General features: G+C 38.7%; 1 protein-coding gene across 1 annotated transcript; it reads left to right on the forward strand.

The window, feature by feature from the left end:
- Nucleotides 1-988: 988 nt before the first annotated feature.
- MCHR2 (melanin concentrating hormone receptor 2) lies at nt 989-26,382 on the forward strand. Its single transcript, XM_041753018.1, has 6 exons — nt 989-1,075; nt 1,326-1,533; nt 9,343-9,552; nt 14,575-14,769; nt 17,298-17,417; nt 26,086-26,382. The coding sequence occupies exons 2-6, from the start codon at nt 1,352-1,354 to the stop codon at nt 26,369-26,371; spliced, it is 993 nt and encodes a 330-aa protein (XP_041608952.1). The 5' UTR covers nt 989-1,075; nt 1,326-1,351; the 3' UTR covers nt 26,372-26,382.
- The last annotated feature ends 867 nt before the right edge of the window (nt 26,383-27,249 follow it).

Below are 27,249 nucleotides of genomic sequence, written 5' to 3' on the forward strand. Positions count from 1 at the left end.
TAGCAAAGCAGCTCCCAAATGTTGCAGAGGTAGGAGAGAAAAATCTAAATCTAAATCCAGTTCCTCCATACATGGGGATGTAACCCCTGGGGCTCCAGTTCAGAGGAAGGGTTCTCCTGAAAAATTTTCCACCTTAGTAGGCTGTGGGCCTTGACTTCTCTGTGGAACCAGAGCTCAAATAGCTGTGGCAGCAATAAGTGCCTTCTGGATAAAGACAGCCTTGGTGCTTCAATATTCTGCTTACCTCCCCATTACAGGATCACATCCATACACTGGTCAAGGAGGGCCCAGTAACTTTTCAGATCTTGATTTTTAAATTGCTGTATACATAAACACACACATATTCATACATATACATATAAACATTTGTTCAGCATATTTTATTGTTTTCAGTGGGAGGGTTAATCTGGGTTACCCAAGTTACCATTACCAGAAACAAGACTTAGATGGCATTTTTAAGTGTCTTTGTCAATGAAATAATTTTCCAGATCTATTGGTTTCATTTCTTTACTTGTTTTTCTAAGCACACTTTTCCTGTTGCCATAATTATACTTTGTACGTGATACCATACTAGCTACAGCACCTTTTCCTTCCTGCATTATCCTTCATTGAGCTTTTTTTTTAATGCATCCATTTCTCTCTCTTTTTTTAAGAGAGACGAGACTGGGAGCAGAAAAAAGAGGGAGAGAAAGAATCTTAAGCAGGCTCCATGCCCAGTGTGGAGCCTGACACAAGGCTCAATTTCATGACCCTGAGATCATGACCTGAGCCACAATCAAAAGTCAGATGCTCAATCTACTGAGCCACACAGGCACCCCTACTGAGATAACTCTTATTCATCCTTTAAGATAGTCTGGGAATCATCTCAGGAAGTCTTATTGCATTCCATTCCTAAATAATCAGAGTTGGTGTCTCCATGCACTTTATTACAGACAGAGAAGATATATTTAACAACCTAAGTATTGCAGGAGTACTAGTCACACAGACCAATAAGAACAGATGCCAGCTGTAAACAATCCGTGCCAACACATACTGAGTAAATATCAGCAATGTTCAAAGAATGTACTACATTAAGGTATGATAACATATTCTTATTATCAGTACACTGTTCTATAATTTACTGTTTACATATCTCCTCTGGTAATCTGTGAGGTCATTATGGATAGGGAGCAGTCGTATTCACCTGGAATCTTATGTTGCATGGATTACTGGTGCAAAGAAAACCTCAATAAACATTTTTTTGAATTAAAGAAAAGCTATGTGCATGGAACTGCCTCAAAAATTCATTAAATTCATTAAATAAATCATTTTTTATTCTTTCACAGCTTTAACCACTGGAAGTTCATGAACAATGTATTCACTTCACTCATCCTGTTGGAACACCTCTGCTGAACCTTTGAACAAATCCTGCAATAAAGAGTTTGCTTATCACACCCTCAGTATTTTAGATACAATTATCCTCCCTTCTATGATTGGGATTATCTGTTCAATGGGGCTAGTTGGCAACATCCTCATTGTATTCACTATAATAAGGTAAGAGCTTCTTATCTTTTCCATAATTTAGGCACATCTTATACTCACTAAATGAATCCTTTTCCCTTTATATAATTTTTGGGAAATATTTGGTTTGGGAAATATTTGGTTAAGATAATTAAAAGAGATTCTATAGATTATTTGCATCACGTATTAAGTAACATCTAAGTTGCAAAACTCAAAATGAAAAGACCCAAGCCAATGTGTACTGCTGGGTTAGTGAATTTTTATAGCAGTCATCCTCAATCTTAGCTTCATTATCAGATCACCTGAGGAGCTTTCAAAACTCCTAATACATAGTTTCATCTTAGACTAAATAACTCAGAATCTCTAGAGGTGGAACCTAGGCATGGAGCAAAACTGCAATGCAACCATTTTATTTTCTGGCAATAAGAGTTATCCTGTGTATAGCCCGCAGATGCTTATACAGCAATAAAGATGAAGTTTCTGTATTTATCAAAACAAAACAAAACTACCCTCATCAGTTGGTGAAAGGGACTATATTGCACTCATTTGGACAAGAGAGAGACTTTACTTATCACCCAAAGATTCAGGCAGTCACAGATGGTGGGCTTAGACCAGCCAGCCCCATGTAGGCCAAACTGAGAGATATCTGCTCCTGAGCACCTCCTGCCTTTGCTTCACATCTCCCGCCTCATTCAGATAATTTCCTACTTCCTCTCAAACCTTGGGCATAAGGCTCAACCTGGAGAATAAGAATAAATTTCTTGCTTCCCATGGGCTTTGACAGATGGATTCAGAGTTGGTGTACATGTGCCCCATCACTGTTTGATATCTTTGCTATCCTGATTATATTCACATTTACTTGTTTTAATCAACATGTTAAATGTTATTATCCTGGTCTCTCATCATGCTTATAACCATCATTAAATAAAATTTCATTCTTGTTTCTATATAAGAAAACACATTTGAGAGTACTACCTAGTAGGTGTTTTCAGCATTATATTAACATATGACTACAACAATCTTTTGTGTAGCACATTATACTTACTAAGCACAGCTGCAAATCATTCAGTCCTCAAAAGAGCAGTACTATTATTATACCCATTTAGAAGAGGCTTAGGAGAGAAAATAACTTGTCCAGCATCACATAGCTAGTAAGTGACAATCCTGGCTTGAACTCAAATCCCATGACTGCAAATTCCAGGCTATTTTCTCCACCCTAATAAAAATAAACAAATCATTAAACTAGAATGACAGTGGATTTACCATGTGGATGGAAGAATTCTCCCAGAAACAATTAAAAGCAAGAGCAGCCCTCAGGATGGTGATGGATGTGACACTCACCGTCCCTGAGAAAGCTCGTAACTGGTCACTTTCCCCAAGTGGCTTCTCATCAGCAAGCCTACTTTCAAATTATTATTGTCATTATTCCTGCAGTTCGGTGTAGCATATCAATGGAATTTTTTACACCATCCATAATTGAAGATTTATTTAGTGTATTAGAATTTTACTCTTAATGAATTCAGGCATTTTTTATTGTGTCCTAAAAAGCCATTTGTGAATATCAAGCATACAGTGCGATATTGGTTTCTGGAATATCAAGCATTTTACATTAATTTTTTAAGTGCTAGAAGTAGTTCAACTCAGTATGTATTACTAAAACCTATTGCAAACCCAGCACCAAAGGTTATGAAAATCCCAAAGAAATGTGGCAGCATCTGACCTAACAAGCTCATAGACTAGTGGAAAAGATGAGATTTAAACAGATATAATTGAAAAAAAAAAAAATACAATACATTAGAAACAATCAAGCAGGGGCAAAAAAAAAAAAAAAAAAGATGGTTCAAATAATAAGTTCAAGGAAGGGAAAGAGAAATAAACAGATATTCTCAGGAAGCCTCAAGGAGGCAATAGCTCCAAGTAGAAAGTTGATAGAAACATGAGAATGTCTCTAGCTCTCTCTTTGCCTGTTGCTCCTGCCCATTTCTCTTTCCATCTTTCCCTCATACCTATTGGTATTTTTACTGTCCTCTCCTAGAGATACATGTAGTGTGTTGCATACCCTTAGAGCCTTGGCCCCACTAGAGAGAAATCAAGTTCTCATAATGTGTTGGCCCTGCAGAAATGGTTGCATTTTCTACAGGCAACTTTTATATGCAAAGACTCTTCAATATTAGATTTCAGACCCTGTGACAAGCTGTTGGAGAGATATTTGGGGCCAGAGAAAATTCTTGGTTTTCCTCAAATTACACTGAAAGGTATTAGCCTGATCGTATTAATCTGGAGACAAAGCTGGAAAAAAAGAAGAAATATGGAATGTGAACTCTTCCAAAAGTCAATACTGAGCTATAATTCCTAGAAACAAATTCTCAACTTAAAGCAAATAATCATTTAACTGAAAAAGAAAACCTGAGCCATCATACTGACCAACTTATTTGCAATGATTGTGAAAAATCTGTCCTTTCTATCATTACCATTTTCTAGGTAATATGTGAGAAGATATATGTTAATGGAGCATTTAAGATGAATCTTTTAATCTTTCAAAAAACATTTGGGGGGCAACTTAATTTTAATTTTTCTTACTAGGACTTTAATATTTTTCATTGCAAGTTGCTCTCCAAAAATGTATTAGTCTTTCAAAAGCCATTTGAAAGCAAATTAATTTTAATTTATTTTTGGCTTAGAATTTATCTAACACTTTTTTTAAAAAATTGGTCTCCAAAAATTTTAAGGCAATTTATATTAATATTTTCATCATGTCTTGCCATGATCTTTTGTTACTCCCTTAGCAGATGGGTACTTTAATTAAAATATTAAGACTACAGAAAAAATAAGGAGAAATAGATATATTTAAAGGTTTAGGACTGGGGATCCCTCGGTGGCTCAGCAGTTGAGCACCTGCCTTTGGCCCAGGGCGTGATCCTGGAGTCCCAAGATCAAGTCCCACGTCGGGCTCCCGGTGTGGAGCCTGCCTCTCCCTCTGCCTATGTCTCTGCCTCTCTCTCTTTCATGAATAAATAAATAAAGTCTAAAAAAAAAAAGGTTTAGGACTTTCTCGTTTATGATGAATATCTGCCTCAGAAGAGAATGAATAGAACTGAAAGTCAGTAAGATCATTAGCAATGATGGGAAGCAAGCAATAAACTAACTACTGGCTTTGCAAAGGAAGACTAGAAACATGTATGAAAAAAATAGGTTTAAGGAAGATGGAGTTTCCAGAAAAAGAGAGTCTAGGTGGCTATTTGTAAAAGAAGCAATGTGTGCATTAAGGAAGGTAACTATAAAGTAGGGAGGGCAGATCATTACTAGTTTGTCACATGTTAAATTCACAGCTGGTCTAAAGGAAACCAGATTAGGAAACAAAAATGTAGGAGGGAAATTGGGCCAGTTATAACAGAATCATTTCCCCGTTTAATCCCTCAGAGAGAGACTAGTGGACTCAGCCTCATTACACAAGTACGTTCCACAGTCACAGTGGGCCCTGGGAAGCTACTTCCACAAAAGGGAGGATGTTCTTCTCCATCAGTCCCCCACTCCCACCTCCTGAACACATCTTTCACCTGTCTACTGACAGACAACTTCATGTAGGCAGAGACTCTCTAAGGGATGCCTGTCTCCTGAAAAATAAAAAGTCCTCGTTCTATCATTCTTTGACCTCAACTCCCTGTCAAGTCAATGAATTCACACTAAATCATGAATTACTGAGACACCTTACTTTTAACCCTCCCAAAGGTATCTACATTTTTTAGAGAGATTACAAGAGGGTCGCTGCAATAACCTGAAGGAACATTAGTGACCTAATAGTGGAACACCAGGTACTAACAGACAGGGAGGGGAAATACTTAGAACAAGTCCTCTTCCATTTTCCCACCCAGCTTAAATCATAACTACTGGCCCCCTCTGATCCAGCCCTCAGCCACTCTCAGGAGTGTCAGCCACATGTAAGTTCTTGTTGGTGTATACATACATATAGCCTATGCTTTAGATACTGCAGAAACTTTCAGCCACATTTGTGTACATGAACTGGAAAGTTGTTGAGAGCCTCGTTGTGATGGTCCAATACACCTAGACAACTCTGGAATCTAAAGAGATTGAATGCCTTGCCCAAGGACACAAGGAGGGCATAGAAATGAAGATGGGATTCCCTGTTAGGTTCTCTTTCAACTATACTACACTATGTATGTAGAGCAAAGTTGGCAAATATGTCACTTTATCCTAAACTCTCCCATTCATGCCAGTCATCTCTAATCTGTGCAGATGTTTGTTTTGTAAATAGTCCTTGTGTGAAGACTCAGAATTGTTCTTAGCACATTGCTTCACAAAATCACAACTAATCCATTGGAGTTGGCTCACAGTAAGAATAGAGATAAATGCCAAACAGGGGCTGGTAAAGCACCCCAGAGATATACAAAAGTAGGAAGCTACTACCGTGTCCTAACCAACACCACCATCTTCCACCCCAACACCACCACCCTTTTCTTGGCCCTGAGCTGGATGGAGAAAAGGAGGTCAGTGGTTTTACAGACCTCAGGAGTATGAACTGCCTGGTGGGAACTACAGCCATAATGGGATCTGGGACCATAGAATAGAGGCTACAGGATGAAGGTGGAGCCATGGATGGAATGCAGCCACTGGCAGAGATGCTAACAGCAGAAAGAACAAGGAAATGCCCTGGCTTCTCCTCCAGCTTGCCTCCAGTAGTGCTTCCTTATTGGCCAAAACCAACCAAAAGCCAGTTGGCAAGGAGACCCAGGAACAAAGCTAGAGAAGACTGGGAAATGGATCTGAGAGCAAGCTGATCAGCAAAGCAGCCTCCTGCATATGTGGTGTTATATGTTTTTACCAGTTTTATTTAATCCATAGCATATATTGTTACTTCTGACTGCAACATGTAAATACATTTTTAATAAAAAAAGTTTGTCAAAATCAGTTATACTATTAACCAATAGATAAACATTGTAATCACTTGACATATGATTCCAGCATATTTTTAAACATGTTGAAATAAATTCTCTAAATGTTACATAAATTTATGCTGCATACATAATTGGAACTTTTTTTTACTTAATCAGTATGTTTCCCTTTTGATTAATATTCTTGACTATGATTTGTAACAACTATGTAATTATTGCAGGGTAATGTGGAATACCATAATTTATCTTATCATTCTTTAAATTAGTGAGCCTTAGATATGGCCGTGTTAACCATATGGAAAACATGTTAGCTAAAATGATCACAAGGCTACATTTTTTATTTTAAATGTTTAAGTCAGGAGAGACAGGAATCTAATGAAATCTGGCAACTGAAAATCTAGACATAAATTAGACCTAAAAAAAGAATGAAAGTTGTATAGGTAAAGATTTTACAATTTTAATTTCTATGCTGTCACTTTTAGTAAAGAAAGCAATAATGAACATAATGTGTTTTTATTACCCTATTATCTTATGCCCAGATCATTTGCTTCAGAATTTTTTCCATAAATAATATCATCTAGAAACACTTTATTTCATTCTTTTTAATTTAGTTAATGGTCTGCACTGTCCTCAACAATAGAATTACCATAATTCATTAACAGTAAATGATGGGTGTCTGTCTAGAGAAGAGCAAGGGCCATGAATCTAATTGCTGCAATTAGACCCTACACAACCACTTATGGTTTATATCCCAATTCAAATGGAAATAACATCTGTTTATAGGCTGATTTATGGGGGGTTTTTTGTGGTGTTTTTCATGTGGAACTCTTTCTACCTGACCTCTAGGGTCTATTTCTCCCACCCCACTGCTCCTCCCCAACTCCCACTGACAATGGCCTGGATAGGACAGAGGATGAGAGACCAAGGCCAGTCACTTGGCTGCTTTTTTGGTTGACACGATCTTTTCCTCAAATCTCTTCTCATTCTGGGTCTTTCTGATATGAGTCACCAACCTGCTGGGGACAAGGAACCAACATGCTTTATAGTGCATCAACAATGCCCAGAGTGTGGTTGCTGAGTTAAGTACTCAATGGCCGTAACTGCCCCACAATGTGTGCTTGCCAGAGCCTGGGTAAAATATCCTCACCGACTAGTCTCACATGAGGATTCACTGGCTTAGAAATAAAGTTCACAGGCTGTAGAATTTTCAGCCAATGAATAATAAAGACACACACTAGCCTCCAAATCACAAAGCAAAGCTCTGTACTGAGTGAACTAGTAATTGTGGTATGATCTTAGGGCTAATTTTTAAATGCTCTTTAAAGTCTTATTTGTCCTCAGTTCAGATGCCACTTCTGCCAAGAAATCTGCTTCGACTGTCCCCAGGGTAAGGGGCAGAAGCCCCTTTGTGTGCTTCTTGTGCTAGCTCTAGCTTTGTCACTGCACTGCAGTGATTATTTATTTAGACATACCTAGACTACAAGCTCCTTGATGTTACAGTTTATAGATTATTTAGCTTTGCAGCCCCAGAGCACAATATTATGCTTGACATATAACTGGTTTGTTGACAAACAAAATGCTTGCTGAATTAATAGCATCTCCCAGAGAAAGATGTTACCTGTTTATTATTGAATAACCCAACTCCTTGAACATAGGGACCAAATGAATTTTAAATTTCTGCTCTTAGAAAATTCCTTTTCCTAGAGAGAAGAGTGCCATATCTAGATAGCACTGAATTCACTCCTCCCAACAGGAGTCATGAGATCATCCTCTGGGCTCTCTACCAGTTTACTCTTTTCAGATTTCTTCTCTAGATTTCAGAGTCTTATAGTCTTTGCTATTGGGTTAGATTTTGCTGGAATATTACTAAATAAAAGTTGAAATTTTTTTAAGAATAACCTGTTAGGATTTGACTTCCACTTCAGTGGGGGAAAAAAGGCATTATACAATGGAAACCATTGGTCTTCCTTGTTCAGCTGTTTTTGGTGCTAGAAATAAGCAAGAACTAAGCTTTTTGCCTGAGCTTAGAGTTGGTATAATTTGTTGCTATGTAGAAATTACCCCCAAAACTTACTGGCTTAAAACAACAAACATTTATTATCTCACACCAGTTCAAGGGGCGAGAATCTAGGAACAGCTTAGCTCGGTGGTTCTGCTCCGAGTCTCTTATCAAGTTGCAGTGTCCTCCAAGGCAACAGTCATCTCGGCAGGAGTGGGAGCATCTACTTCCAAAGTAGCTAACTCAGGATCCCTGGGTGGCGCAGCGGTTTGGCGCCCGCCTTTGGCCCAGGGCGCGATCCTGGAGACCCGGGATCGAATCCCACATCAGGCTCCCAGTGCATGGAGCCTGCTTCTCCCTCTGCCTGTGTCTCTGCCTCTCTCTCTCTCTCTCTGTATGACTATCATAAATAAATAAATAAAAATTAAAAAAAAAAAAAACAAAGTAGCTAACTCACAAACCTGGAAGACCGGTGCTTGTTGTTGGCAGGAGGCCTCAGCTCCTCTCCACGTGGACCTCTCCACAAAGTTGCTTGTGTAACCCTCAAGACGGCAGGTGGCTATCCCAGAGAAAGTGATCCAAGAGAGAGCAAGGAGAAACCCTATAATGCCTTTATGTTCTTATGTCACACATTGTCATTTCTACCATATTCCATTTGTGAAAAGTGGGTTACTAAGATTAATCACACTCAGAAGGAACTAGGTTCCATTTTTTGAAAGCAACATCAAAGAATTTGTAGCCAGCATAGTTAGTTATCAGATGTATAGTTCAAAATGTTTAAATATGCACAAGACTAGGAATTCGTATGTGCATTTGTGTTTTTAACTTTCTTTAAAATTCATTTTAACAATTACCAATTTGTAACAGGTGGCATATACTTAAGGTGGTACATACTTTGAATATCAATTGTCAGTTTCCTTGCTTTTCTTTCAGGTCCAGGAAAAAAACCATTCCTGACATTTATATCTGCAACCTGGCTGTGGCTGATCTGGTCCACATCATTGGAATGCCATTTCTTATTCATCAGTGGGCCCGGGGAGGAGAGTGGGTGTTTGGGGGGCCCCTCTGCACCATTATCACATCCCTGGATACCTGCAACCAGTTTGCCTGTAGTGCCATCATGACTGTGATGAGTATAGACAGGTAAGTGAAGAAACTCTGAAATAGCTTAACATAATGCAGAAGTGCTTGTGCTTCCCCATGGTCATCCCAATTTAAGCAATATCAGTGCTACTGTGTAACAGCCAAGTTCCTCATCCTTTGCTTGTTTCATCATAGGACTTAAAAATATTTTTTCCAACTTTTATTGAAATTTATTTTTTAATGGAAAACTTAAAACACTAAAATCTCCTTTTGGCAAATCACTCTTTTTAACTTTAGTTTTATTTATAATTCACTGCCAGATAAAAATACTTTGAAGTCATGAAATGTTGAAAACCAAAATGAGTGCCCCCATAATTCTTACAATAAGAAAGCTGAAGTCCCAAGAAGTGGGGGGCCTTTCTGAAGGCACATGGTGAGTCAGTGGCAAAGCTGAAAACTGAAGTAGGTCTCCTCATTCTGTCCAGAGCAATTTCTGATATGCTGAATGCCTGAGTCCTATCATCACCTAGCAGCTTAAAGGAATCTGGGGACTAGATTTGGGCTCCTGAATAGCTCTGAAGAGATGTTCTAGTACACCCATTGTTATGACTGGTTAATGCAAATGATGCCACTTTACATCATTAAAAATGCATTCGACTGTGACCGGGAATGTGCCACAACCATATTCACCAACTATGTAAGCTAATGTTATTTGAGGAGATGGCAGCAATGGTGGGTACTTGTGGAGCTAGTGGGTGGTGGAGCCAGTTCAAAACCAGGCTGTCTCTTGACATGGCAGGTTGCTTTCCCAACTACCTCATTACCTGGCTCTTCAAGAAGCAGGCAAATTAGGATATCTTTGCATCATCCAGATGGTAGGAACTCCAGACTAGGTTTTAGCAGCATTCCCCAAACAGAAACAAGCCCTAAAGACACAGTAATATGCGTAACAGGAATTATCTCAGAGAACAACCTACTTAGAATCTCCATCCATCTTCTTTTCATCCCTACCCTAGCCCAGCACACTTGACCTCCTTTGCTCTGACCTTTTTCTTTCTCCCTTGCTGCCAATATATCACAGTTTAATTTACTTTGTATATGGATGTGTGCACTGTTTATTGTTCAGCTTCCTCTGTCCCTTAAATGTAAATTCCACAAAGGGAGGGTCACTTATACCAAGTATCTGTGTGACAGTGCCTGTCACATGGGTGCTCAAAAAGTACTAATAAATGAATGATTTGACAATTAGTCTTGAGGGCTATGTTAAATTTTCCTGGGTCCAATCCAGGACTTCTCCCTGAACTCTGCCTCTTTTACCCTTCCATGTGTACCCTTGGGGTGGGGAAATGATGAGCAGTTTTTCAAATGAATAAACAAAGGAATAGAGAGGTTCAAAGAAATAATTCACTGAATCATTTTTTTTTAAGATTTATTTATTTATTTATGATAGACTTAGAGAGAGAGGCAGAGACACAGGAGGAGGGAGAAGCAGGCTTCATGCCAGGAGCCCGATGTGGGACTCGATCCCGGGACTCCAGGATCGCACCCTGGGCCAAAGGCAGGCACTAAACCACTGAGCCACCCAGGGATCCCTCACTGAATCATTATTATTCAGACATGATGTTTAATGCATTTTTTTTATAACCTGTTGCTTTTCTGTAAAAGAATTCTCAAAAAATAGAGTGCGCTTCTTCTCAGTTTATAATTAATACCACATTTTAAAATCAATGTACTATGTAGGTCTGGTTAGTTCAGCTTATGCCAACCAATGCTGACAGTATCTTGAGTGAAGCCTGGTGAACTTGCCAGCATTCCAATGCAGGGAGAGGGCTCTGCACAGGGCAACCCCACTGCAAAAAAGCAACCTCAAGTACATATCTTACCAATCATAATCCCATTCTTAGAAATAATAAAAGCTTCTTCATATCCTATACTCTGAAGACAGGAGAGTACTGGTTTTTCTTTAAAGAAGGGAAGTCGTGGGGCAGCCCGGGTGGCTCAGTGGTTTAGCGCCGCCTTTGGCCCAGGTCGTGGTCCTGGAGACCCGGGATCAAGTCCCATGTCAGGCACCCTGCATGGACCTGCTTCTCCCTCTGCCTGTGTCTCTACCTCTCTCTCTCTGTTTCTCTCATGAATAAATAAATGAAATTTTTAACAATGCTTTAAGAAAAAAAAGAGAAGGGAAGTCGTATGTCTTCTGTAAATCTCTTACTGAAAATAAAGTGAATGGACATTGTCTGTGTTGGAACAGACCAACTGCACACATTTCCTAAGGTTCCCGGGTTCTTTTCTGTGAGTATATGTGCTCATGTGCATATGTGTCTTATACACCTGAATGTCATTTTTTCAAAAGATTTTTATTTACTAGAGAGAGAGAGAACAGAGGGAGAGGGAGTAGCAGACTCTGCTGAACAGAGAGCCTGACCTGGGGCTCCATCCCAGGACCCTGAGATCATGACCTGAGCTAAAGGCAGACACTTAACTGACTGAGCCACCCAGGTGCTCTATGAATGTCATTTTTTTTTAATCGAATGGACACAGTATGCTAAACTTTTACTTTAGTATTAAGACACTTGGGCACTTTGCTTGGCCCTCACTCTAGAGGATCACATCACCAGAGAAAAGTGAAGATTCCATAAACCTGAATCTTTTCCTCTTCAGCATTTCTTACAGTTCCATCTGTACAAAATGCATAAAACTTCACTATCTGCGATTTGGGGGTTTAAGATTTTATTTCTTTGTTTGGGAGAGGGAAAGCTCAAGCAGGGGGAGCAGCAGAGGGAGTGGGAGAAGCAGGTTCCCTGCTGAGCTGGGACACTGATGCTGGGCTCAATCCCAGGACCCTGAAAGCAGATGACGGAGCTGAAAGCAGATGACTGAGCTATTTTGAGCTGAAAGCAGATGACCGAGCCACCCAGGTGCCCCAATATCTGCAATTTTGTAAGAAGAAATGGAGTTTTCTTTGCAAGGCCGTAACTATGGTATAGGCCATGACCGTGCCATCAGTGATCCTGATTGCTTATACATTTAAGTGGTTTTAATTGCCAGTTTAATAGAACATAAATTTCAAGTGTTTCTGATAATTTTCATTTTTCTTTTTCTGATTAGGAATAACTACAGGTGTGGAATATTTCAATAGGGGGTGCCTACCTCTAAATCATACCAAAAGAATTATGTAAACATCCAAAATATTAAAAATATATACCTCCAGATGAAAGCTGCCTAGACTAATTTCATAAATAAATTCTCTAGAATATCAAAAGTAAGTAGAAGCCAAATTCCCTATTTAGTTATTCATTCATTAAGCAAATATTTATTGAGTAAGACTACAGGCCAGGAACTACACTGGATACAGGATGATAGAACAGCACTAAGCTGATAGTCAAGGTTCCTGCCTTCGTGGGGCTTCTACTCCCAAGATGTAGATATTAAGTGAAAAGTCACACAGGTAAATGTGTATTTCCACACAATGATATATACTAGGAAGGAAAAGGAGAGTTCCCCTATAATCTGCATGTAGTCATTGGCCATTATAGACAGTGAGTGGTCAGGGTAGGCTTTCCTGAGACACAGACTGTTAAATAGAGACTCAACGGAAGAGTAAGATGAATCAGAGGGAGATTCTGCTAGGCAGGAAGGACAGCATGCACCTGGCCCTGAAAGGGAAGAGACCTTGAAGGAAGGCCAGCAGGGAGATGGGCACAAATGACAGCCTGAGTGACAGGGAGGGACAGGTAGAGAAAGACTTTGCAAATAATGGTAAGAATTCTGAATTTTATCTCAAAGGTGCTGGAAAATCATTGAAGCGTTTTCAGATGGGGAAAGGAGAGTGTTAGGATGAGGATGTAATCAGAGAAGATTCCCTAATCTCTTTATGCCATGATTCCATCATCCTTTCATCCCAGACAGAATGATGGCTGGGCTGCTGTACAAGTACCACGTCATCTCTTTCCCCAGCTGGGGAAGAGGGTCCTTCTCCCCTTAGCCACAGGTAATGAAGGTACAATATGCAGAAGGAGGAGGGGCTGGGGTACCTTGGGCCACAAGTGTCTCCATGCCAAATAGTCCCTTAACTAAGTGTCCTTTAAAACGTCCTGTCTCTTATACAAAATTGAAAGAACAGGGACAGGAAATCTTTTAATTTTTATAAATCTTACTTAAGTAGCTCTATAAAAATTAAATGACCATCAGAACGTGTTTTGCATTTATTTAATGTCTGTGAATACTGCCTTGCAACACCTGCAACTCTAGCAAAACTGCACTTTCACAAATACTCTTCCTCCTGGGTTCTAGGTTCTTTCTCACCCTTTAGCTTTCAGTTGGCTCTGAAAAATTCTTCTTGGATTTTCTAGACAACCAAATATATTTGATATGTCAGGACTTCAAGTTTAATTAACGATTTATCCTTTTTTACTGGATCAGAAATGGAAAAAAAAATGAAAAGAAAGAAAACCCCTTCCCCTATGAAATCAGCCCATTTCTCCTCTCCGGCGTCCAGCCTTAGTTCCCTGAGGACTTTGCGTTGTCTGTACTAGCCACATCTGTTTATCCTCACTGCGACTTCTGTAACCTGAACCTCCAGGAGCTGGTGGCCCCCACTGAAAGGCCATCTGGGCAAAACGTCTGTCCCAGTGGTCCAGAACCTCATCCTGCCAGGGGATCCTACTAGCCAGTGCACTGGCCTCCTTCCTGCCTCCCTGTCAGTAAATCTTACTGGAAAGAGGGCCTCTCCCTCCTGGAGGAAACCCCCACTCAGAGACAAAGTTTCCCAGAGCCTAGCCTACATGGGAAGCACCTTCGTAAAGAGAGAGTTTGCACAGGGCAGAGTTTCACTATTACCAGTGTGTTCGTGGAAATGACAGCGATTTCAGTGAGTGGTTTATTCAGACTTGCAGGGTCAAGAGTTGTTTTCTCTACAGGTACCAGCCAGCTCTTAAAAAATATAACTTTCTTTTACCTTGATAGAGGTGTGCTTCAGGGAGGATAATAATACTAATAATTTACTCTTGTCATGAACCTTTCATCCTTGGAGCTCAGTGCTTTTATTGATTGTTCCCAAACCCTTCTTAACTGGCTTTGCAGGTACTTGGCTCTCGTCCAACCATTTCGACTTACAAGTTGGAGAACGAGGTACAAGACCATCCGCATCAATTTGGGCCTTTGGGCAGCTTCCTTCATTCTGGCGCTGCCTGTCTGGGTCTACTCGAAGGTCATCAAATTTAAAGACGGCGTGGAGAGTTGTGCTTTTGATTTAACATCCCCTGACGATGTACTCCGGTAGGTTGTTAAAACTTAAGAAAAATAGAGTTGAATTAAGTTGTGAAGTGCTTCATCCTCCTTGTCAACACGTGAGCAGCGGCACAGAGTGTCCTTGGGGATCCTCTAAGGGGCAGTCTCCCTGCTTAGTTTTCTGCTTTGCACAATCAGGTTGGTAGCTTGATTTTAAGGGGAAGGTAACCTTTAGAAACAGATCTGGAGTTTAATTATATAGCCTCAGTGGACACAAACATATTTAAATACGGATTTTAAAGATCCATGGCAACCAGACACAACCAAATCAAGGGGGGGCAAAATTTCCAACAAGGCCTGGGAGTTACCAAGACTCAGGCCTTATCAGCATGCCACTGGAGTTTGGTTGAATGATGTCTCCCTGCAAAAAAAAGATCTACTCAAGTCCTAATACTCAGTACCTGTGAATGTGACCTTATTTAGAAAGAGGGTCTTTGCAGATAACACATGCACTTTGCAGATAAGTTAAATGAGGTCATGCTGGATTACAGCCAGCCCCAAATCAGGGATTGGTGCCCTGATGAAGAGAGTGAGAACTGAAGGGACACAAAGAGGAGAGTGCCTGGGGAGACAGATGCAGAGACAGGGTGATGAGTCTACAAGCAAAATAACACCAAGGATTGCCTGAAACCAGCAGAGTCAAGGAGAAAGGCACAGAGCAGATTCTCCCTCAGAGCCTCTAAAAGGATCAACCTTGCCAACACCTTAGTTTCAGTTCTTACTCCAGAATGGAAACAATAAATTTCTGTTGTTTTAAGCCATTGGGTTTGTGGTAACTTGTTATAGTAGCTCTCAGTAACTAACGCAGCAGCCAACATAGGGATTTCTCACATTTTAATCTGAAAAGAAAAATTAAGTCAAAAATTTTATTTGAAATTTTGAACATAGCATTAGAGTCTATGACTAAAATATTTTCCTGGCTTACTAAGAGTCACGTATTGTGTAAGATGCTTTTTTGCATATATTATCTCGGGTCAATCTGGAAGATTCCTTTTTCTCATCCACCACTTGTTAAATGGATGAGTCAGTTTTGCCTCATGTAGTCACAGTCCAAGAGGGATGATGGTAGAGGCCCCAGCAAGGCTCCAATTCCAGTAACGAAAATCTCCAGAGGACTGCAACATCAGTAGGATTGATTGTTTATTCATTATTTCGCCCACCAGCACTGGCTGCACCCACAGACCAAATCCACCTGCCAATCTAACGGTGAAATGATATTTAATCACTAGTACAGTAATTAATCACTGATACATTAATATGGACCCCGACATATCTGAAAGAGGAGCATAACCTGGTGACTGTAGGACTTCAGTCTTTGCCAAAGAAATAACAAGGATTCACTGTTTTGCACCAGTAGCTGCTTCTGCTGTTTTTGGTTGGTTATCATAAAGGATATTCTGAGGCTCAAGGGTTGATCTCCCCAGAGAATTTTATGGAGAACTAAGATTGGAAGCACTTTTGGAGCCCTTCTGGTCCCAGGTGCTCTCTCTCTCTCTCTCTCTCTGCCACCCTGTCTGCACCTACCCAATGTGGGCTGTCTTCTTTTACCAATGCCAAGGTTCTTCCAGGAAGGAGGATACCTGGCATCTGTGCAGAAACGGGAATTCTTACCTGAGAAATTTCCCCTGGGGGAGCACCGACAAAGAGACTGGCTCATTTCACAACAGGCCTTTGGAGAGGCCAGCTGGAGCCTTGATTACAAATGTGGGCTGTGCAGCTCAATTGTCCGTCTGGGTTCAAATCCCACCTCTGCTACTCACTAGCTGGGCAAGCCACTTAATCCCACTGTGTCTTAGTTTGTGCTTCTCTCACATGAGAAGAACATGTTCTCTAACTGTTCTTTTCTGCTGTTCTTCTCTAATGGCAATTGAACTCACAGGGCTGGACAGATTCAGTGGATTAAAGTATGTAAAGTATTCAGTGCCTGCTATATAATAAATTCTACCTGCTATTCTGTATTGTTGTTAATAATACTAAAAGATAATGGTAATAATACATTTTCTCATCTGTCTGTACTCAGTAGCCTTGGGCTTGGTGAGAGGAGAAAGTACCGTTGCTAGCAAACAATGAAGGGTTTTTTTTTTTTTCCCCATTTTACAGTTTCTTTTTTTTTTTTTTTTTTCCTTTCAAGATTTTACTTAAATTCAGGTTAGTTAGCATATAGTGTAGTATTAGTTTCAGGGGTAGAATGTAGTGATTCATCACTTGCATATAATACCCAGTTATTACAACAAGTGTCCTCCTTAATGCCCATCACCCAGTTACCCTGTCCCTCCACCCACCTCCCCTTCAGCAATCCTCAGTTTGTTCCCTGGAGTTTACCTTAGGGTTTGCCTCTCTCTCTGTCTTTATCTTATTTTATTTTTCTCTATGTAAAAGTAGCAAAGATCCTTAACTTCTCCCCTAGGACTTTTATCTCAGGCCCTGAAAAATTAGAGAATCATGCTTCATAAATTGTAAACGACAGTTCCTGGCCTTGTGAATATGACAGTCATATCTTCTCTCTCATTTTACAGGTATACACTTTATTTGACGATAACAACTTTTTTTTTCCCTTTGCCTTTGATTTTGGTGTGCTATATTTTAATTTTATGCTATACTTGGGAGATGTATCAACAGAATAAAGATGCAAGATGGTAAGTGTTTACCCTATTTTGTTTTATTTGTTGAAAGAACAATTCAGAAATCCTAAGACATCTACAACAGAAATTTAAACAACAATCACTTGAAACATACCACATTTAGACATATGGGCATTAATGTCTACATGAGCAATTTCTGAAAACAGGACATGTTCTGAAGCAGCTATTTGAGATCTCTCAGTGATAAATGTTCCAATCACTGAGGTAATGGTTTCATAAAAATGTAAACAGAACTCAAGATGCTATTTAAAGAATACTTTTATATTTTTCATCAACAATGTTATTTAAATGTTTTATTTGTACACTTTGCAGAGTTGTGTACATATGTAAATATAGATGCTGAATATAACTTTCTAATTTTTGTGTTTTAATTTTATAATTTTGAGAATAGGGATCTCATTAATATTTGAATACTTAGGACAAGATTAATTAGGACTAAATAAAACCAAAGACTTACCCTAAGACAAAAGATTTGGGAAAAACCTTTATGAATAAATCTAGATTATTTTCCAGGGGGACCGGAGTGGCTCAGATGGTTAAGCATCCAACACTTGACAGTGGCTCAGGTCATGGTCTCAGGGTCATGAGATGGAGCCCTGCCTAGCTCCATGCTCAGTTGAAGGGTGGGGGTTGGGGTGTCTGAAGATTCTCTTCCCCCTGCCCTTCTCTCCTGTGTACTTTCTCTCTCTCCCTCTAAAAATAAATAAATCTTTTTAAAAAATTATTTCTACTTGAAATTGTCTATACCAAATTGAGTCAGTAAATACATAACATGGTAGATTTTTTAAATATTATTAAAATCTGTCTTTAGAATAGATTACTGTATGTTTTAGACAAACTCACTAGATTTCCCACACATAACCCCCTCTTAATTAATCCCCTCCTAATCCCCTTCACCTCCTTCACCCATGCCCACTACTCACATTCCTGCTGGCAACCACTAGTTTCTTCTCTATATTTAAAAGTCTATTTTTTTGTCTTTTTTTTTTTTTTTGCCTTATTCATTTGCTTTGTTTCTTCCAGCTACAAATGAAAGCATATAGTTATTTTTCCATTTCTGACTGACTTATTTCCCTCAGGACTATACTCTCTAGCTCAATTCATGTTGCAAATGGCAAGATTTTACTCTTTTTACGGCTGAGTAGTATTCCATCACATGTATAAATCACACATTTTTTATTTATGTCTATCAGTGAACCCTGGGGTTGCTTCCCTACCTTGGCTATTATAAATAATACTGCAATAAACAAAGGGTAATATATATCTTTTTTCAAATTAGTGTTTTTGTATTTTGGGGATAAATACCCAGTGCCACATTACTGGATCGTATGGTAATTCTATTTTTAATTTTTTAAGGAACCTCTGTACTGTTTCCACAGTGGCTGCACCAGTTCACATTCCCTCACCTGACCAAGACTTGTTTTTTTCTGTTTTTTAGCCATTTCTGACATGTATGAGGTGATATCTCACTGTGGTTTTGAAATGCACTTCCCTGATGATGAATGATGTTAAGCATCTTTTCATGTGTCTGTTGGCCATCTGTATGTCTTCTTTGGAGAAATATCTTCTGCCCAATTTTTAATTGGAGTATTTGGTTTTTTGGTGGTGAGTTGAATAAGTTCTTTATATATTTTGGATACTAACCCTTTATCACGTATGTCACTTGCAAATATGACAACCCATTTAGTAGGTTGTCTTTTTGTTTTGTTGATAGTTTCCTTTGCTGTGAAGAGAATTTTATTTTGATGTAGTCCCAACAGTTTATTTTTGCTTTTGCTTCCCTTGCCTCAGGAAACCTATCTAGAAAAATGTTGCCAGGGCTGATGTCAGAGAAATTACGGTCTATGCTCTCTTCTGGGATTTTTATGAACTAAGATCTCACATTTAGGTCCTTAAGCCATTTTGAGTTAATTTTGGTGCTTGTTGTGAGAAAGTGGTTCAGTTTCCCAACACCATTTGTTGAAGAGAATGTCTTTTTCCCATTGCATATTCTTGTCTCCTTTGTCAAAGATTAACTGATCATGTATATAATTGTGGGGTTAACTCTGGGCTCTCTATTCTGTTCCACTGATCTACGTGTCTATTTTTTGTGCCTCTAACAGACTGTTTTGATTACTACACTTCTGTAGTATGTTTTGAAATCTGGAATTGTGATACCTCCAGGGTTGTTCTTTTTCCAAGATTGCTTTGGCTATTTGGGGACTTTTGGGGTCCCATACAAATTTTAGGATTATTTATTCTAGTTCTGTGGGGAAAAAATGCTATTGGTATTTTGATAAGGATTGCATTAAATCTGTAGATTGTTTTGAGTAGTATGGGCATTTTAACAATATTGGTTCTCCCAATCCATGAGCATGGAATATCTTTCCATTTGTTTGTGGTATCTTCAATTTCTTTCATCAGTGTTTTATTGTTTTCAGAGCACAGATCTTTCATCTCATTGGTTAAGTTTATTCCTGGGCATATTATTAATTGTGGTGCAGTTGTAAATGGGATTGTTACCTTTAATTTCTCTTTCTAGCTACTTCATTCTTAGTGTATAGCAATGAAAACGATTTTTATATATTGATTTGTATCCCACAACCTTACTGAATTCATTTATCAGTTCTGGTAGATTTTTTAGTGGAGTCTTCAGGGTTTTCTAAATATACTATTATGTATCTGCATGATAGTGAAAAGTTTTACTTCTTTTCAATTTAGATGCTTTTTATATTTTTTTGTTGTCTGATTGCTGTGGCTAAGAATTCCAGTACTATGTTTATTAAAAGCAGTGAGAGAGAATATCCTTGCTGATTTTGTCCATAAAGTATGATGTTAGCTGTGGGTTTTTCATAAAAGGCCTTTATGATTTGTGAATATTGAACCACCTTTGCAACCCAGGAATAATCACACTTAATTGTGGTGAATGATTTTCATGTATTGTTGGATTAGGTTTGCTAATATTTTGTTGAGGATTTTGCATCTATGTTCATCAGAGATATTGACTTATCTTTTTTTTTTTTTGTAGTGTCTATCTGGTTTTGGTATCAGGGTAATGCTGGCCTCATAGTATGAATCTGGGAGCTTTCCTTCCTCTTCTTTTTTTTGGAATAGGTTGAGAATAGGTATTAATTCTTCTTTAAATGTTTGTTACAATTGACCTGTGAAGCCATCTGGTCCTGGACTTTCATTTGTTGGGAGTTTTTCAATTACTGATTCAATTTCATTGCTGCCTAGCAATGAAATCTGTTCAAGATTGATCTATAATCAATCTGCTCAAGTTTTCTATTTATTCCTGATTAAGTTTTGGGAAATTATGTTTCTAGGAATTTATTCATTTCTTCTAGGTTGTCCAATTAGTTGGCATATAATATTTCACAATATTTTCTTATGGTCCTTTCTATTTCTATAGTGTTGGTTGTTATTTCTTCTCTTCCTGAATTTATCTGAGTCTTCTCTCTTTTTTTTTTTTAATGAGTCTGGCTAAAGTTTTATCAATTTTGTTGATCTCCTCACAGAACCAGTTCCTGGTTTCACTGATCTCTTCTATTGTGGGTGTTTTTATTTGTTAGTTTCTCTTTCGTTTATTCTGCTCTAATATTTATTATTTCTTTCCTTCTACTGTTTTTTTTTTTAAGATTTTACTTATTCATGAGAGACACACACACACACACACAGAGAGAGAGAGAGAGAGAGAGAGAGAGAGAGGCAGAGACACAGGCAGAGGGAGAAGCAGGCTCCACACAGGGAGCTCAACATGGGACTTGATCCCCGGTCTCCAGGATCACACCCTGGGCCGAAATGGCACTAAACTGCTGAGCCACCCGGGTTTCCCTGGTTTTGAGTTTTGTTTGTTCTTGTTCTACTGTTTTATGTATAAAAATAGGATGTTTCTTTGAGATTGTTCTTTCTTCTTGAAGTAAGCCTATACAACTATAAGCTTCCCTCACAGAACAACTTTTGCTGCATCCCAAGGATATGGGACCATTGTGTTATAATTTTCATTTGTGTACATATTTTTTTATTTCCTCTTGGTTTTTTGATTGATCCATTCATTATTTGGTAACATTTTATTTAACCTCGATGTATTTGTGTTCTTTCTAGACTTTTTCTTGTGTCTAATTTCTAGCTTCATAGCATATGGTCAGAAAAAGATGCATTATATGATTTCAATCTTTTTTAATTTGTTAAGACTTGTTTTGTGGCCTAACTTGTGATCTATTCTGGAGAATGTCCCACGTGCACTTGAAGGAATGTGTATTCCACTCTTTTAAAATGGAATGTTCTGAATATATCTGTTAGATCTGTCCGTTCCAATGTGTCATTCAAGGCCACTGTTTGCTTGTTGATTTTTCTATCCGATCTATCCACTGATGTAAGTGGAGTGTTAAAGTCTCCTACTATTAGTGTATTACTATCAATTACTTCCTTCATTTTTGTTTATAGCTGCTTTATGTATTTGGATTTTCCCATATTGGTTCCATAAATATTTACAATTGTTATGTGTTCTTGTTGGATTGTTCCCTTTATAATTATGTCATATCCTTTGCCTCTTGTTACAATCTTTTTTTTTTTTTAAGTTTTTTTGTCTGATATAAGTAATGTTACCCCAGCTTTGTTTTTTACTTCCATTTGCATGATATATGTTTTTCTATCCCTTCACTTTCAATCTGCATGTGTCTTTAGGAATGAATTAAGACTTTGGTATGCAACATATAGATAGGTCCATTCAATCACCTTATCTTTGATTAGAGCATTTAGTCCATTTACATTTAAAGTAATTATTGATAAATATGTACTTATTGTCATTTTTAAAGTTATTTTAAGGTTGCTTTTGTAGTTCTTCTTTGTTCCTTTCTTCTCTTACTCTCTTCTCTCATAGTTTGATGGCTTTGTTTTGTGATATACCTGGATTCCTTTCTCTATATATTTTGTGTATCTATTTGTGGTTATCATTAGGTTATATATAACATCTTATATATAGCAGTCTGTATTAAGTTGATGGTCTCAAGTTTGAACCCATTCTAAAAGCACTAAATGTTTACTCCCCTCCCCCCAATATTTTAGGTATATGGTGTTATATTTTACATCTTTTTATTTTGTGAATCCCTGGGCTGCTTTTATAGGCATTTTTGCTACTTTTATGCTTTCTACTTTTTTTAATACCTGTTTATGGTCTTTCCTTTCCACTCAAGGAATCCCTTTTAATATTTATGAGGTTTAGAGATGATGAATTTCTTAACTTCTGTTGGTCTGGGGATCTCCTTTATCTCTCTTTCTATTCTGAATGATAGCCTTGCTGAATAGAGAGCATTCTTGGTTGCAGGGTTTTTTTTCTTTTAGTACTTTGAATATATTATGTCACTCTCTTCCTCCCTACAAAATCAACCTGAAGTCTTATGGGGTGTCCCTTCTATGTAAATGTTTTATTTTCTCTTGCTGTTTTTAAAATTCTCTGTCAGTTTTTTGCCATTTTAATTATTATATGTCTTGGTGTGGATCTCCTTGGGTTGATTTTATTGGGACCTCTGTGCCTCCTGGATCTGCATGTTTTTTTCCTTCCTCAGATTAGGGAAGTTTTTAGCTATTATTTCTTCAAATAAATTTTCTGCCCCCTTTTCTCTCAATTCTCCTTCTAGGATCCCTGTGATGCAAATTTTTTATGCTTGATTGTGTCACTGAGTTAAGGGTAATCTATTCTCATTTTTTTCCCCTCTCTCCTGTTCAGCTTGATTGCTTTCCATTATTCTGTCTTCTAGGTCACTGATCCATTCTTCTGCTTCCTCTATTTTACTGTTCTGTACTAACTTTGGCAGCACACATGCCTCTATTCTACTATTAATTCCCTCTAGTATATTTTTAATTTCAGTAATTTCTCAAGTCCAGTAAGTATCTTTATGACCATTACTTTAAATTCTCTGTCAGGCATATTACTTATATCCATTTCATTTGTCTCTCTTGCTGTAATTTTGTCCTGTTCTTTCATCTGGGGCCCATTCCTCTGGTCCTCATCTTGTCTAACCCCGTGTCTGTTTCTATATGTTAGGAAACTAAGCTATATCTTCTGCTCTTGAAAGTAGTAGCCTTATGAAGAAAAGGCTCTACAGTCCTCTGCAGTGCTATGTTCATTGTTCACCAGAACCTGGCACTTCAGGGATGTCTCCTATACATGTTGCATGTGCCTTACTATTATAGCTGAACTGCATTTGTCTTCAGTCCAGTCATCGGCAATGGCTCTCTATGCCTGTTGTAGGCAGGGTTTGGTTCCTGTGTTGTTAATGGATCAATATGGGGCTGCCTTGGTCTTGAGTTGGGTCAGACCAGGCATCTGGAGCAGCTATAGTCACACTGAACTGTAGGGCACTCTCCCTGTGTTGTCCCCAGAGAAGCTTTCATTGTTGGTCAGGGCCTGCAATCAGGCCAGACTTCTGCCCTGGGGCCATTACTGGGACCACAGTGGAACTGGTGTGGGTGGTTATCTTCCCTTCTCCCCAGGGCAAGAGTCACTTTGGAGTGCTGTTGACCACTATCCAAGCTATATGCACACTGCCAAGCTTGTGGCACTGTTTTGCATGGGCTTCAGCCAAAGGTACATTGGAGAATACAGATCCAGAGAATGTGACGTTGGCAAGATTTGCATAGTTCTGCTCTGGGAGGGGACATGTAGCCACTTTTGAGGCTACCAAGGGCATGTTGGAGAGTTCTGAGGAGAGCAGGAAGGGTAGGGCACACTGTGAGCAAGCCAAGTAGAGAGTGTTTATACTGGTTCCCTAGGTGTCCATGTATCTAGGCCAGAGGGCAAGGGAGAGAAATGGCACTCCCAGCTCTTTTATTCTTGGAGAAGTCTCCTAATAATTTCTGCTCCTCCTGCAAATGTTCTGAGATTAGTAAATAAATCTTCCCACAAACTCCAGGCATTTTTCAAAATCCTGCTTTTATTCTTTATCTCCAAGGAATGGTTTGTTGTGCTGTCTCCTTAAGGGTGGGAACTCAGTTTCCTATTACGCTCTGGCTCTCCCAGAGCTGACCCTGATGACTTTTAAAGTTCCAGGTGTTAAGTCTCACTGACTGCAAAACTTGTGAAGTTAAGCCCTTCTGATTTTAAAGCCAAATGTGGTGAAGATTCATCTTCCAAGTGCAAGTCCTCCCCTGTCTGGGGTACCTGGTGTAGGGTCTGCTCCTTTGCCTTCATCATGCTTAGAGCTTCCTGCCGTCCAGAAAACAGTCTCACATATCAGTTTGGTGCAAGACTGCATCTTTGTCCTTCCAACCATTTTGATGTGCCTGCCCTCTTCTCTCTGATTAACCATGGAGAGTCTGTTCTGCCAGTCTTTGGATCATTTTCTGGACTCTTTACACTAATGTGGGTGTTATCTGGGTGTATCCATGGAATGAGATGAGTTTAGGATTCTCCTAACCCATCATCTTCCCTAGAAGTCAAATAGGTGATCAACTTGACCATGAGCCAAAATTTATAGCAAACTCCAATGCCAAAGGTACAGGTGTTCTACTGACCCATGATATTTTTTCTCACTTAGCTTCTTGAAATTCTTTGGAAATATTGCACCCCTAAAGGGTGGTCTGTTTAGAATGGGAAAGAGAAGCAGCCACAGTTATATAGAAAAATAATTTAGCTTCTAAATGTATTATAGGCAGCTGAGCTGGTAAAACAGTTGAAATGGAATCATATGGAACATTAAGAACTGACAGGTGGAAAGGATGCTTGAGCCCTTTTAGGATAGTTCACTAAAGCAGATCACTGTGTTCCCAGCACTTTTCTCAGAAATGCAAAGAGCATCTTATGAAACAGAGCTCACACTGTCTAGTTATCCCTCAAAATGGAAGAAGTTTGAGGAATGATGGTGCCTACTCTGATAAACTGCAGAGGAATCATTACCTTACAATAACTTTCTGCTGCCACGCTGTTTTTTAATATATATATATGAATAACCCTAGGGAATTTTATATATATATACATATATATATATGTATATATACATATACATGTGTCCCTGTGGTAAAATGTAAAATGTACCTTCAACTGTGTCCCTAGGACATTTCTATTGAATGTCTAAATATAACGTGATAAAACTTGGGAATTTTAAAACATTTATTTTGGAATAATTTTAAATTAATAGAAGAGTTACATTAACAGTAGAGAAAGTTCCTATATACTCACTTCGTTTCTCCATTAATACCTTTTACCTTACCATGATACAATTTTCAAAGCAAAGAAAATGGCATTGGTACATTACTACTTACTAAACTCTATCCCTTATTGCATTACAATTTTTTGGAAATTGGTATCCCAATTTTTCTATTAAAGTCCTCTTTCTGGTCTAGGATTCAATGCAGAATACTATATTGCTTTTGGTTGTCATGTCTCCTCAGTCTCCTCTGGTCTATGACAGTTTCTACTCTTCTCTTATTTTTCATGACCTAAAGAGTATTAAGGAGTACTAGTTAGGTATCCTGTAGAATGTTTCCAATCTGAATTTTTCTGATATTGTATCACAATTAGACTGTAGTTATGTGCTTTGGGAAAAAATCAGTTCTCATCACAACATATCAAGGGGCACATGGTAACTGCATTACATCTCTGTTGATGAAAGTTCTAGGAAATCATTGCCCCATAATTTCTATGGTTGTTTATGTTCTGTCTATCCTAATATTTCCTTTATAGTTACAATCCCAGTGTTCCAAAAGAGAGAGTGATGAAGCTGACAAAGATGGTGCTGGTGCTGGTGGCGGTCTTTATCCTAAGTGCTGCCCCCTACCATGTGATACAACTGGTGAACTTAAAGATGCAGCAGCCCACACTGGCCTTCCATGTAGGCTATTATCTCTCCATCTGTTTCAGCTATGCCAGCAGCAGCATTAACCCTTTCCTCTACATCATGCTGAGTGGAAATTTCCGGAAACGCCTGCCTCAAGTACAAAGGAGAGTGACTGAGAAATCAACAATATAGAAAATACCTTGAAATCGAGCTTTTAGGAGAGTACATGGATCACCATAAGTAGATAGGCTTGTCTATGTTATTGATATTATTAGAAAGGGCCAGTGAAACAGTGTGCTTGTGTCCATCCTTCCTGTGTACTTTTGACTCTTAGTAGCATGGAACAGAATTATAACCATTCGAATGCAATGAGTTTAATATGCTAACTTTAGTAAAATGTAAAATACTTGTCTGCAGTGGAAGTAAGGGATGGATAGTCTGAGATACCTAAGCTCCATGGTTGTGGATATTATTTCAGCATACTGTAACTATCACTGATAAAAAGGCCATCCATGACTATTGATTGAAAACTCACCAAGGAATCTGGCTTTGCCATCCATACTTTGCTCACTGCAATAGTACTCTTGAGGTGTCTAGAAGAGAACACCTTACAATGAGGTCTGAAATTTGGCCATTTTTTATCTACAAAATTTTGTATGATCCAATCTAATGCCTTCAATAACCAGCTCCACCTGTTACCATAACAGTTATCATGTATTGAACATATGCAATATGTAAGATTACATGTAACAAACTCATGAGGTATTACCTCAGTTTACTTAGCCTCAGAAAGGTTTAGTGATAGGCTTGATCCTGCAAAACTACGTAAGATCTGGGCTAAATCCAGGTCTGCCTGTTTCTGTCCTTTGAAACTACCACCTTGGCAACCTGTACCAATCATACTACAGAGGGTCAAATAATTTGGGGGGTTGCTTTCTTCTACAATTCCATAAGGAAAGAACTAATGTCTGTAAAAATTTAGTTGATGATTTAAGCATATCCTTTTGCATTTAGCTTTGTTCTCATGCTTACAGATTATAGAAACCAGCATCTACATTTTAATAATAGTA

This window comes from Vulpes lagopus, chromosome 1 (assembly GCF_018345385.1).
Source record: "Vulpes lagopus strain Blue_001 chromosome 1, ASM1834538v1, whole genome shotgun sequence".
Taxonomy (NCBI): Eukaryota; Metazoa; Chordata; class Mammalia; order Carnivora; family Canidae; genus Vulpes; species Vulpes lagopus.